Source organism: Pundamilia nyererei, unplaced genomic scaffold (genome assembly GCF_000239375.1).
Source record: "Pundamilia nyererei isolate P.nyererei 1_Seehausen unplaced genomic scaffold, PunNye1.0 scaffold00297, whole genome shotgun sequence".
Lineage (NCBI taxonomy): Eukaryota > Metazoa > Chordata > Actinopteri > Cichliformes > Cichlidae > Pundamilia > Pundamilia nyererei.
In genome coordinates, this window is record NW_005187698.1 from 489,265 (window position 1) to 501,818 (window position 12,554).

At 43.4% G+C, this 12,554-nt stretch overlaps 2 protein-coding genes across 2 annotated transcripts; both read left to right on the forward strand.

The window, feature by feature from the left end:
• The first annotated feature begins 1,582 nt into the window (after nucleotides 1-1,582).
• On the forward strand, nucleotides 1,583-3,222 carry LOC102204370 (dynein light chain 2, cytoplasmic-like). The gene is made up of 3 exons (XM_005751037.2): nucleotides 1,583-1,709; nucleotides 2,263-2,407; nucleotides 2,501-3,222. The coding sequence occupies exons 2-3, from the start codon at nucleotides 2,276-2,278 to the stop codon at nucleotides 2,636-2,638; spliced, it is 270 nt and encodes an 89-aa protein (XP_005751094.1). The 5' UTR covers nucleotides 1,583-1,709; nucleotides 2,263-2,275; the 3' UTR covers nucleotides 2,639-3,222.
• Nucleotides 3,223-3,987: 765 nt separating this feature from the next.
• heatr6 (HEAT repeat containing 6) lies at nucleotides 3,988-11,853 on the forward strand. Its single transcript, XM_005751038.1, has 20 exons — nucleotides 3,988-4,312; nucleotides 4,560-4,667; nucleotides 5,401-5,541; nucleotides 5,626-5,741; nucleotides 5,940-6,054; nucleotides 6,138-6,239; nucleotides 6,335-6,499; nucleotides 6,589-6,806; nucleotides 6,923-7,097; nucleotides 7,186-7,392; nucleotides 8,171-8,270; nucleotides 8,357-8,745; nucleotides 8,827-8,949; nucleotides 9,058-9,144; nucleotides 9,758-9,892; nucleotides 9,979-10,101; nucleotides 10,215-10,339; nucleotides 10,459-10,558; nucleotides 10,675-10,879; nucleotides 11,032-11,853. Exons 1-20 carry the CDS (start codon nucleotides 4,019-4,021, stop codon nucleotides 11,640-11,642), a joined length of 3,639 nt encoding a protein of 1,212 aa, XP_005751095.1. The 5' UTR covers nucleotides 3,988-4,018; the 3' UTR covers nucleotides 11,643-11,853.
• The last annotated feature ends 701 nt before the right edge of the window (nucleotides 11,854-12,554 follow it).

The following is a 12,554-nucleotide window of genomic DNA, read 5'->3' on the forward strand; positions in this document are numbered from 1 at the left end:
TCTTAGGTCAGCGCTTTTCTGCAGAAGATGCATATTCATTAGGATAAATATAATCTCCAGTACATTGAAAAGCTTCAATAAAAAATCAGTTTACAGTTTCCTGTTTTCCTGTTTTTCTTTTTTGTACAATTTCTGCAGATTTATCAGATTACACAGTACGTCTACAAGTTTCTGGCATATTTCTGGCCTGATATTTGACTGCTCTTCTGTTGGTTGGTTTCTGGCATGGACTCAGCTTTTAAGCATATCCCACAAATTTTCACTGAGGTTGAGGTCATGACTTTGGAAGGCTATTCCAGAAAATTAATGTTAGCCTGTTTTCATGTGTATTTGCGATCATTTTTTTGTTGAAGCATCCAGTTGGGTCCAAGTTCCAAACATATAGCTCTTAATTTGAGGTGAAGTTAAAGAATCTGGAGGTAGCCCTCTTTCTTTATGATTCCATCCACTTTGTGCAGTGTACCAGTAACAGTGGCAGCTAAACAGCCCCAGAACATGATGCTACCATCACTATGGTTGGCCACACCGTGTCATACCGTGGGGTATGTTCACGGGGTATGAAGGACCTCCAGGCATTTGGTTTGTTCATGGCTGGAAATTTCAGTCAAGCTTGACATCTCAGTTAATGGTGACAGTGGACAGTGACCCTGCAGGGTCACCATGGTGTTCCAGCAGTTCCAGTTAATGGCCTGCTTGAGCTTTGGAGGTTCCCTTGAACGTACTAACCAATTTCAGTGACAGTTTGGGTCTTCTTCCAGACACTGGAAAAGTGGTGACACATCTGAATGACTTGTACTTATGTACTTGTGTTTGAACTCATGATCATGGAGCCTGCAGTTGTTTAGAAATCACTCCAAGAGACCTTCTCAACTTGTGTAGATCTACAATCCTCTTCCTTAGATCTTCACCGAAGAGTTCCTTGGACTTTCCCATTGGACTTCCCCATTGGTCAATCCACCAACTGCTGTCAAATAAATACTTTTTGTGTTGGCAAAGAAACTACCATTTATAGTCAATTGTGACAATCAATGAGAAGTTAATAGGTCTTATCAAGTTAAAAAACACTGTAGAACTTTCAGCACAACTTAAATGATGGGGCGAGTGTGTGCACAAAATTGACTCTCTGTGGATTATAGAGAATCCAAAATAATTCCAACTTGTTTCTTTAAAATCATTAAAGATGTATGCTGTAAAATCACTACACTGTGGAAAAAGAACAGTTCAAAGAAATCATTAACACACAAAAGGACTGTGATGTTTATGCTTGGGTATAATTTAATGTTACTGTGAGGTACTGAGGACTGTGGAAAAGGGAGAAAAAAGAGAAAAAGCAAACCAGGACAATTTGAACCTGTGTTTGTTATATGATTTGAAAAAACTAAAATCTTGTTCATAACTATTTTATTAGTTATGAATGTGCATATTTTGGACCCGAGGGGGGTTGCACATCAATCACCTGGATCAATGGGGCAAGTTGGGGGAGGGAACGGGCGAAACGTTGCATTCTGGGTGGAAATAAAATGCGGGGTGCTGTCCGCAAGTAAAACCACGCCATTGGCAGGGTGGAGGCTTCGCTCGAGCCAATCACGTGGTGGATGTGAAGTGGAGGGCGGAACGCACGGGGGCACACTTCCTTGCATAAATAAAGGAAAAACCTGCGCGGTCCCTTCATCGCACTCCGTTGCACGTTAAGACTTTCTTGAAAGACGGTAAGAGTAAAATGCACGTTTGGTTCTAACCTTTGCTGCGAATTGTCACAGTGAGCAGGTCAGCGCGAGGGGTGAGGTTTCTGTACCCCGCGTGCTCATCCACGCTCTCAGGCTCTTACCTTACTTGCTGCACATTATTTGCAAACCTGGTAATCGGAGCACTTACACCGTTGTTGGGTTAAATTAGCGATACTGCGTGTTGCAATGGTTAAACTGGGCTATTCGAGCAACATTTACCAAATAATGATGCCAGCGACGCATGGCTTCTATTTCTTGTGATCCTAACATAAAGGGCCCTTTATGTTAATGTCTTAAATTACACGAGGGACCTCAATAAAAGGGACGCCTATCTCCATCAGCTGTTTTGGATAGTGTCCTGGTTTCATTTAACTCTCACTTGCAAATCATGTAAATCATCTATTCAAAATGAAAGTAAATAAAAGGCACCCCTGCAGCCAGTGACCGCTTCCTTAGGCACATTGTGTGATAGCAGTGATGTCATGAGAAGGTAAGAGCTGAGCGGACACGGTAAAGATTGCTTTGTCTCCTGCAGTCAGAAAGCCAACATGGGTGACAAGAAGGCTGTGATCAAGAACGCAGACATGTCTGATGAAATGCAGCAGGATGCAGTGGACTGTGCCATGCAGGCCATGGAAAAGTATAACATTGAGAAGGATATCGCCGCCTATGTCAAAAAGGTATGTTGCTGTTGCTTCAAAGTAAAATGAGTAGCGCAAACTTGTTGCATGCATTTTTGCCAAGAAGATGCTAACTTGTGTCTTCCCCTGCAGGAGTTTGACAAGAAGTACAACCCCACATGGCACTGCATTGTTGGGAGGAACTTTGGCAGCTATGTGACACATGAGACGAAGCATTTCATCTACTTCTACCTGGGTCAAGTGGCTATTCTGCTGTTCAAGTCTGGCTGAGATGTGGGCTCCTAAACTATTTCAGCATTTCTTCTCCCATTTGCTACATGACTACCTCCTAATTTCTTGCTGTCTTCAGCCTGTTATTATTTTTGTCTCCTGCAACACTACCAACAGTGGCTGGTGCTTTGAGCTTGTGTAATGCCTGGACTGGTGATGTGTCATTCATAGAAAATGCCAATATAAAATGACTTATGGTGACAGCACTCAGTCAGCCTCTGCACTTCTAACAGACTCATTGTGGCTCATGACTTCCCAGTAATTTGCTGTGTTGTGGTGGCACAGACTTTGTATGTTAGTTCACATGACTGTATAATTTATTTTCATTGAATTAAAATGAGCAACAGCCTTTTTTGTTATCCTTTTGATTTTCACTGACAAACCATGCTGAGACTGTTGCTTACATGAAATAAAGGATGCAGAATACTGAGATTTTAAGGGTTTTGTACATGCCTAAACATTCCTGTTGACACTTGTAGTGTTGTTGTAGATCTTTGGGAATGTAATTCAGTGAGTAGTCATTGTGATATTTTCATCATATTGACCAGAAAAAACTTTGACGACAGTAAATTGGTTCAAAATGCTTTCTGTGTGCTTTAAATTCATTTCACTTCCATGAGCTATTAATGGCTTGGCACCCTGTTGGGCTGTCGAGCACTTTATCTCCCGTGTATTCTGAAGCATTGTGATGCATCTAAACTTTAGGTGCTCTGACATAACTGCAAATAGGCAGATATAGAGTACCTCTTGTTTGGAAATGCAGAATTTTTTTTTGTGCATTTACAATGCGGTGTGTAAGGCAAAAACTGAATTTGTACAATTTCAAATGATCTTAAAAGCTAGTATTTGGTATGAACACCTTTATTCAACACTTAAGTTCTTGTGTAATGTGGCGTACTGCAGCCTTTTCTCACCGTTTGCTTTCCTGTGGAAAAAAAATTACAGTAAAGTTAAGCACAGGTTTAGAAAAAATAAATGGCAAATCAAACTACGTGGAAGCTAATGTCTGCCAGTGAAATAAAGTTGACTACGCATGCAGGCAAAAGTTTACTTTAACTAATTCAAAATTTTGAGTTGCCTAATGTGAAATTTTCTGCTTTTGGATAGCAGAAAAAATAAAAAATTAATTATTTTATTGTATTTTTTCAGTGGAAGAAACAAGCCTCCATACATACGTAAAGATATTACACATAAAAAACACACAAACATTGGGAAACAGTTTTTGGCAGACAATCACTTTTTGGCACAACAGCGGTAAACGCTGTAAAATGGATAGTTTTGTTTTTCTGGTTTTCACCGCAGGGGGGCGGTAATGAGCTGAACTCTTGGATATGATGCTTTAAAGAAAGCCCAATAACCACCGAGGAGATAGTAGAAGTAATGGCGGCTCAGAGCGGGTTGTCACACCCGGCTCTTGTCCGCGGTGGTGTGTCTGCTTTCCCCCCGGTGCCTCTGTCCGCTGAGGCCGCTCCGTTCACTCCCATGGAGCCGTCCGGTTGGGGGCCCGGCTCACAGTCGGAGGCCGAGAAACTGTTTTCCAACTGCGCCATAAAACTGAGAGCCCTGCGAGCAGACTCGGTCCAACTCAAAGAGGAGCTCAACCTGCTCTTTGACCAACTCTTGTCCGAAAACTACAACAGGACCTTCGAGCCCGCTGTCAACATCCGTCCAGAGGTACGGACACTCGCTTTGGACCTGTAGTCTGTTTTCAGCGACACAAACTCTATAAAAGTCTGCCGCCTCTGTATTTAGAAGCAGAGCTGGGATGAATAAACACTGAAATAGCCATAAACCCACGCACTTCAGAGCCCCGAGGATAACCATATAATCAATAAGAGACTAGCTCTAAACTAAACCAACAACTGTGACATCAGCATTTTGTTTTTTTCTGTATTGGTGAGCCTCCTTATTTCCATTTCAGGACGTGTGTTCTCTGCTGAAACATGCCAGCTGTCTTGTGCCCCTGACTCAAGAGCATCTAGTCATCAAACTCTGCCAGGTTGTCCATCATCTGCTCAACCAGCTGAAGGTAACGGGTCATGCTTGTGCCACATGTACACTTATGTATTGTTAGGACTGCTTTTGTCGCATTTACACTATATGGACAAAAGTACTGAGTTGTCACTGAACTGAAGTGTTTCGTTCAGTCTCGTTGCCACAGATGAACAAAGTCGGTGAAGTTGAGTGTGGTACTATAACAGGATGACCGATGCCAACTAAGTGGTATTATTGCGAAGTGGAAGCAATAAATCAATAACCACAGACATCCAGACCTCAATAGGCATTAAAACCGTATATAGAGAGCTTCGTGGCATGGTTTCTATGGCCAAGCAGCTTTGCATCACCAAATATCGGACAGCAGTGGGCCATCTATAAAGTTTGTTTGGTCTGGGTTGATGGTTCCAGTAAAGGCATATCTTAATGCTTTAGGGAAACTGCCAACTTGGGTCTGCCCCAGTGCACAAAGCAAGCTCCTTAAAGACGTGCTAGGATTAGTTTGATGCGGAAGAATATGCCAAACTGATCCAACCGTCAAACACCTTTGGGGTGAACTAGAACAGAGATTCCAGCATCAGTGTCTGGCTTCATAACTGCTCTTCTGGATGAGAGGACGAAATTTACAAGCCTGTAGAGGATTCTCTTAGTGGAAACTCTTAAATCACGACAACCAACTCCATACTAACAGAATGGGATGACATAAAAGCTTGTGTAGTTGTTGGGATATACTGCACTTACAGCCACATTTGTCTTTTATTTTTAAGGTAATAATGTATGAGCACACGCTGGATGTACTGGTGAATTATACTGCAGGTGCACTGAAAGTATGCAGTACGTGGACCCACACAGACGTCCTCCTGGCACTCTCCACTGTAGTCTATGGGAATGGACCTCAGTGTCACCAGGTAGATATTTAGTGCACTTTCCGAAAAGTGTGCCCTAACTGTTCACTATTTACGTCAAGATTTTTTTTGTATATATATTTGTAGCACCTCAGCGACTTACTGGGTGAAGAAGGATTCCTCCTGCAGTATAGTTCTCCATCTCAGTCAAACATGGAGTTGCGCCGCGTTGCTCTTACCTGCATGGCCAACATCTGTCTCAGGTACTGCTACAACATGCTTGAGCCAGTAGCCATTTTTATCTGTGTAAACTGCAGGCTATATGAAAGCCTGGATGTAGTGTCTATAATCTGATTTCTGAAGAGCTGCTTCGAATCTGGAACTCGAATGAGACGCAGTGCCAGTTTCTCCATCTTTAAGCTTGTATTTGTCGCTCTAATCGTCTGCATCTGTCCCTGCAGGATACCTGGTCAGCCGCCTTTGGATGATCAGTACAGAAGTGTGTGCTTCCAAGCCTTCCTGAAAACGCTGCAGTCAACCAAACCTCCCGACACTGATGAGCTCTTCTACTGCATGGTACTGAATACTCAACAACAAACATTTAAACGAGAAACAGATTAATTCAATCCTGCTTATATAAAATTGTGTAATCTGCGCAGGTGATCCAAGCAGCTCTAAAGGGACTTCAGTGTTGTCTCTCAGGTGGGAAGTGGAAATTTGGTGGAGGGGAGGAGCTCGGGTCTGTACTGGCTGCACTTAAGGTGTAAAATCTCACCACATGTGCACAGTTATTATTAATTGATTAATTTTTGTTGAGTTGAGTATTAATATGGAGTCCTGCTCATGTATTCTGCAGCGACTCATGTTCCAGGGGGCTCCAGGTGTGATTGTGGAGTGGCCGGCTGTACTTTATCCAGCACCTTTACCGCAGTACGAGAGTCTCTCCGCAGCAAAAACTGCAGAATCACCAAAATCATTAGAGCCACCAAAGGATGTCGCTGTGCCAGGAAAAGCTTCAGGGGTAAGAAGAGTGTTGATACCAGCAATGGCCATATTTAAAAACACTGAGGAAACTCTGATTTTTAATTGAATGTATTTCTCTCTCCAAAGAGTAAAAAGAGGAAATCTAAAGGTAAGGGAAAGAAGATGAAAACTGAGGAGAGCAGAGGGGATGAACGAGAGGAAGGAGATGCAGAGACTGTGCCTGCACTTCTGAAAGGCAGGGCGGAGGAAAAACAGCCTGCCTCATTTCTCTACCCGTCCTGGAAACTAAACAGTTCTGATTCTGAATTTTCCGACCTAGAGGGCAACGCACAGAGCAAATTAAGGTACAGAAAGACCCTTAATTAAATATTTTTCTCCCATGCATGTGTATCTTTTAAAAGTATCAATAGATGTTTTTTATTTTTATATTTATATTTTTTTACTGTTTACACTCTTTCAGAGTGAACCACGGTCGTGTGCGTCAGGGGGCGCTGCACTGTTTGTTAGTTGTGGTGAAAGCAGTAGAGAAGAGAACTCTGTACGGTTACTGGTCTTCCTTCATCCCCGACTCTCCCATCGGGGGATCACCGCCTCTTACTCTCGTCACAATTATTCTGAAGGACCTCTCTCCAAAGGTACAACACACACACACACACACACACACACACTGTGCAGTTCTGGGCCGATACGATTGTAACATCTCTCTCTTGACCCCCCTTCCAGGTGAGGTTGTGTGCACTTCAGGTGTTGTCAGCCATGCTGGATAGCTCCCGGCAGTTCCTGGCTGTGGCTGAAGATACGGCGTCTCCTCGAACATCTTACACCCCTTTCTCCTTCACGCTGGCGACTGCTATCAGAGAGCTGCACCGCACCCTCAGTCTGGCCCTGCTGGCCGAGACCTCCCCTCAGACTCTCACACAGGTCATAAAGGTACGATTATTTGCTCTCCACGAACACTTTTTATCTTTCATCTCTTTCTCTTTTGGGTTTCAGCTACTGTCAATATTTCTTTGTTGAACTTTAATATAAACCCGGATGTTACAGACTATAGCATAATGATTTTTTTTTCTTTCCTGTAAAAACTCATTAGGTAAACATAATTAAATTTAAACTCCATTTAATTTCAGCGGAATTACACCCTCAGTCTCATAAAGTATGACGAAAACTGATAACTTAATGAATCCATTAGGGTTTAATTACATTTATTTCATTACATGCGATATGTTCAGGTTCCAGTAATGAAATGCGCTATAATGCAAAAGTAAACAAGTATGCTAAGTGATTTTTATAGTGTTAAAAAGTTCTGAAAAGACTCTGGAATAGTCTTTAAAAGTTGCGCTTTTCAAATTCGGACATAAAAATAGAATTAAGAATAAGTCTGGGCAGTATTAGTGTTGTTGTTGTTTTTCAGTATTGAAGCGAAAAATAAACAGAATTTGTTGTGACAATTAGCAGTTTATCTAGATGGTTGCATATTGCCTGCTAATACTTTGAATAACTTCACATACCTTTACTGTGTAAGGTCACATGTTTGCAGTCTGTGTGTGCATGTAAATAAGAGGATTAGTCACTGTTTGTCTTTTTTGTGGTGTTTATCAGGATGTAAATTACAATATGAGTTTCACGTGAAATGAGCTGAGAGAGTGCTGAATTCTGACATGCATCTTTGTTATCCACACTGTAAATATCCGTCTGCTCCGTCTGTTAGTGTCTGGCCTACTTGGTAGCCAACGCTCCCTATCACCGCCTCAGACCTGGCCTGCTCACTCAGCTCTGGAAGCAGATTCGTCCGTATGTGCGCCACAGAGGTCTGTATGTTGTCGGCACGCTGAAATAACTGCCAATAGGATGTAAGACACTGTTACCGTCCACACAACTATCTGTCCTTCTTTAGATGTGAATGTGCGTGTGTCAGTCCTGACACTTTATGGCGCTCTGGTGACCACGCAGGCTCCTCTCCCTGAGGTGCAGCTGCTCCTCCAGCAGCCAGATCACAGCAGCAGCATGGGTGTGTTCACGCCACAGGACTCGGGCCTCAGCTGGAGACAAAGAGACGGGGTGTCCTCACCCTCTCGTACACCAGTCAAACATTCCCAGCGGAGCTCTAGCACACACTCCCCACACATTCCTCACACACCAGGGGAAGAGGACAGCCGGCGACTGTGGCTGCTGCAGCTCTGTGTGACACTAGTGACTCAACCCAGAGAGGACCAATCAGACAGCGAAGGAGTGGGAGGGGGTGCTGCTTTAGAGCCACCTCCTGTTCGACTTGAAGCTCTGCAGGTGAGCAATAATGAGCCAGACAGGAAGCTCCAAACAGGCATTTATAAAGTCTGAAGATGTTTTTAATCTCTTGTGTTTCAGGTCTTGTCTCACCTGGTGCGTGGCTACTTCCCTCTAACTCAACACTACCTGTGTGAGATTGGGCAAGTGAGCATACGCTGTCTTGGGGAGACGGACACCTCCATACAGCTGCACGGAGCAAAAGTAATGCCCTCTATATAATATAGCAGTATAAATTGAATACTGATCCTGCAACAGTACACAATAAAACAAGTATCAGATATTTAGAAATAACATCTGTCTTTTATTTAGTTGCTAGAGGAGTTTGGTTCGGGAATAATTCAACAGTACAGAGCAGAAAACAACGTGCCTGAGAGCTCAAGGGTCCCCATAAGCCAGGTAAATGCAGATCATTTCTACACAGTGCATTACACACAGCATACGATTACAGAGGTTTAAACAAATGCACTTCGTTCTTTTTGGACAAATCCTCATTCGCCTGTTTCAAAGATGGATTCAGCAAATTTAGGGTTAAAATCTAAGTGTAAGTGCTATTCTTAATATCCATATGTAACAGACAGGTTTAAAATATATATTTATGTAACGTTTTAGAGCATTTAAGCAAACTTTTCTCAGACTTTGACACTAATGTCATGTTTTCTGTCCTCACACACTGATGTGCATTTCTAAGAGATTGTAAAATAATTTTTCAGAAGTGTAAAACCTGAGTTCAAAGAGCCCAGAGATCTTAGATGGAAAATCTCTTTGTAATTATAAAGATAACCACAGTTTCCTGAAATACTTATACTTACAGGGGTAGGAGCATGATTTCATATGAGCTACAGGTCGAGCACAGACTGAGAGTTAAGCTGCTGCCACTGAGGTACAGATAATTTCTGTGCAGGCTTTAGCAACAGTAAAAGGAGGCATTAAGAACAGGTTATAGTTTAAAAAAAAATCTCTCTAATCCACATTAATGTGTGGTAATTTAATCAATGTGTGTACAATACAGGTGGTGCAGTTTTGGTCAGAAGTGTTGAGCGGCCCGTTAAACCGAGCGCTGCAGAATGAGCAACATCCCACGCTGCAGGCGAGCGCCTGTGACACGCTCTCCTCCATTCTGCCGCAGGCCTTTGCACAGCTGCCTGTGAGTTATCCCCTTTTATTGGACTTGTTTTTCTGCACTAGTGCTGCCGAGCTTCACGGCGCTGTATGTGTACTGTTGTTTTTAAGGACAAGACCCAGCTGATGTGCATCACTGTGCTGCTGGGACTCACCTACATTGAAAACTACCTGGTGAAGACGGCAGCCGTCAGGGCTTTGGGGATCTACGTACTGTTCCCCTGCTTGAGAGAGGTAGGTGTGCTGATCACCAGCTATGACCACAATTTACAATTTAAATCAGATATTTTGAATCCAAGATATGTAAACCTCTGGAAAAAATAGAACAATTATGTTCTTCTTTTCAGGATGTCATGTTTGTGGCTGATACTGCAAACACTATCCTAGCTGCGCTCGATGATCGATCTACAAATGTGCGTGCCAAGGCTGCCTGGTCCCTTGGGAACCTCACAGACACTCTTATTGTTAATATGTAAGACAGCATGGATGTACCACACATATAATCTCAGAACAGACTGAAATCATATTAAAAGGGTAGAATAAAATATACCGAATGCCTATAAACAGTTGATCTTGTTTCTCTTTAACCAGGGAGAGTGTAGGTGTGGACTTCCAGGAAGAGTTATCAGACATGTTGCTACTCAAGATGCTGCAGGCAGCCACGCGAGCAGCAGCAGCAGACAAAGACAGGGTGCGAGCAGCTACGCTTTCACACTCACACAAACATGCAGGTTATTTTAAAACGCCCCCGAATTCATCTGTTAGATCTTGTAGAGTGTACTTACGTCCTCGCTCGATCCCTACCAGGTGAAGTCTAATGCAGTGCGCGCTCTCGGGAATCTGCTTCATTTCCTGCGGCAGAGTCAGATGACCAGGCCCGCATTCCAGCAGCCACTGGAAGATGCAGTGCGTGCTCTGGTTAAAACGGTCCAATCAGAGGCTACGATGAAGGTCAGATGGAATGCCTGTTATGCTTTGGGAAATGCTTTCAGAAACCCCGCCTTGCCGCTAGGTAAGTGTTTAACCACAGGGCTGTAAAAGCATCATACATTGTCAGTGTTATGCATTACATTTGAAGGAGGCTGCTGTGCAAAATGTTTCCAGCAGTGATTCATTTGGATTTCAGTTTTTTTGAAAAGCTGCTCATGTCCATCTCTTCATCAGACTCAGCTGCCTGGTCTCACGAAGCGTTCTCTGCGCTCTGCCATGTTGTTACTTCCTGTAAGAACTTTAAAGTGCGGATCAAATCTGCCGCTGCCCTTGCAGTTCCCGCCCTCCGCGGCTGCTATGGAGACACAGAGCGGTTCACCCATGTGTGGTGCTCCCTCGCGACAGCCCTTGAGAACAGCGAAGACACCAACGACTTCTTGGAGTACCGCTACAGCGCCAGCCTGCGACACACACTCTCTCAGGCTCTCTTACACCTGCTCAGCGTAAGCCAGTCACAGGACATGCTCGGGCTCGGCGCGTCGCTGGCCAGCGAGGAGGGGACGGGCATCAGAGAGCATTTGATGAAGTACCTCCGAGCAGAGGAAGGAGGAGGAGAGGAGGCAGAGAAGGATATAAGGGGGGAAAGTTTGCACCCTCGGGAGAGAATTGGAAGTGTGGAGCAGATTTTGATCAGGATAAAGGGGTTAAAGGTGGAAGGGGAGGAGGAGAGGGGTAAGGAGATGGTGAGTCATTTCCTGGAGGATTTAATAAAGATTTGTGAAGAGACTTGGGAAAACACCCAAACTAACAGAGAGGTGACTGAAAGCAAAGCGGATCATGTATGAACTGCTGGGCAGTGATTTATGACTGATAATGTTGAACATCTGTTCAAAGATATTTGAAATCTGAAAAAATACAAATATTTTCAGGAAGAAAAAGAATAAATTGAATCCTATGTATTGATCTGATGCATTTATACCACTTTGGTCATTCTTAGTTAGAGGATGATTGTGTCTTTTTAATTTTACTAATATGATTAAAGATTTTTAAGTGTAAGCATGTACTTCCCTGCAGTCTGGATTTGTTAAACTATAAAAACGTTCTTTTGAAACATGTTGCCAAGAAATGTACTGAACTGAAGCCTTCAGTTGATCCAAAATGCTCCGGAGAGGGAGGGAGGGAGAGCACATTTCTCCCATATTGGCTTCTCTTCACTGGCTCCCTGTTAAATCCAGATTCAAATTTAGAGTTCTTCTCCTCACATACTAGGTCTTAAATAATCGGGCCCATTTTACAGACCTATAATGCTCCAATAGAGCGCTTAGTTCTGAGAATGCAGGCTTACTTGTGGTTCTTAGGATATTTAAAAGTAGAATGGGAGGCAGTCTTCAGCTTTCAGGCCCCTCTTCTGTGGAACCAGCTCCCAGTTTGGATTCAGGAGACAGGCATCCTCTCTGCTTTTAAGATTCGGGCTGGATCAGGCTGCTGGGGGATTTACCATGATGCACTAAGCATTTCTTCTTCACACTGTATATTTAATTATTAATCTGGCTCTCTTCCATAGTGTACTTTTTGTTTTGTCTCCCTGCCCCTCACCCCCAGCCTGTTGCAGCAGATGGCTGCCCTTTCCTGAGCCTGATTCTGCTGGAGGTTTCTTACTGTTAAAAGGGAGCTTTTCCTACTGTTGCCAAGTGCTTACTCATCGGGGCATCCTTTGAGAGCTTACCATTTGATACCTTAAAATTTAAAGTGTATAA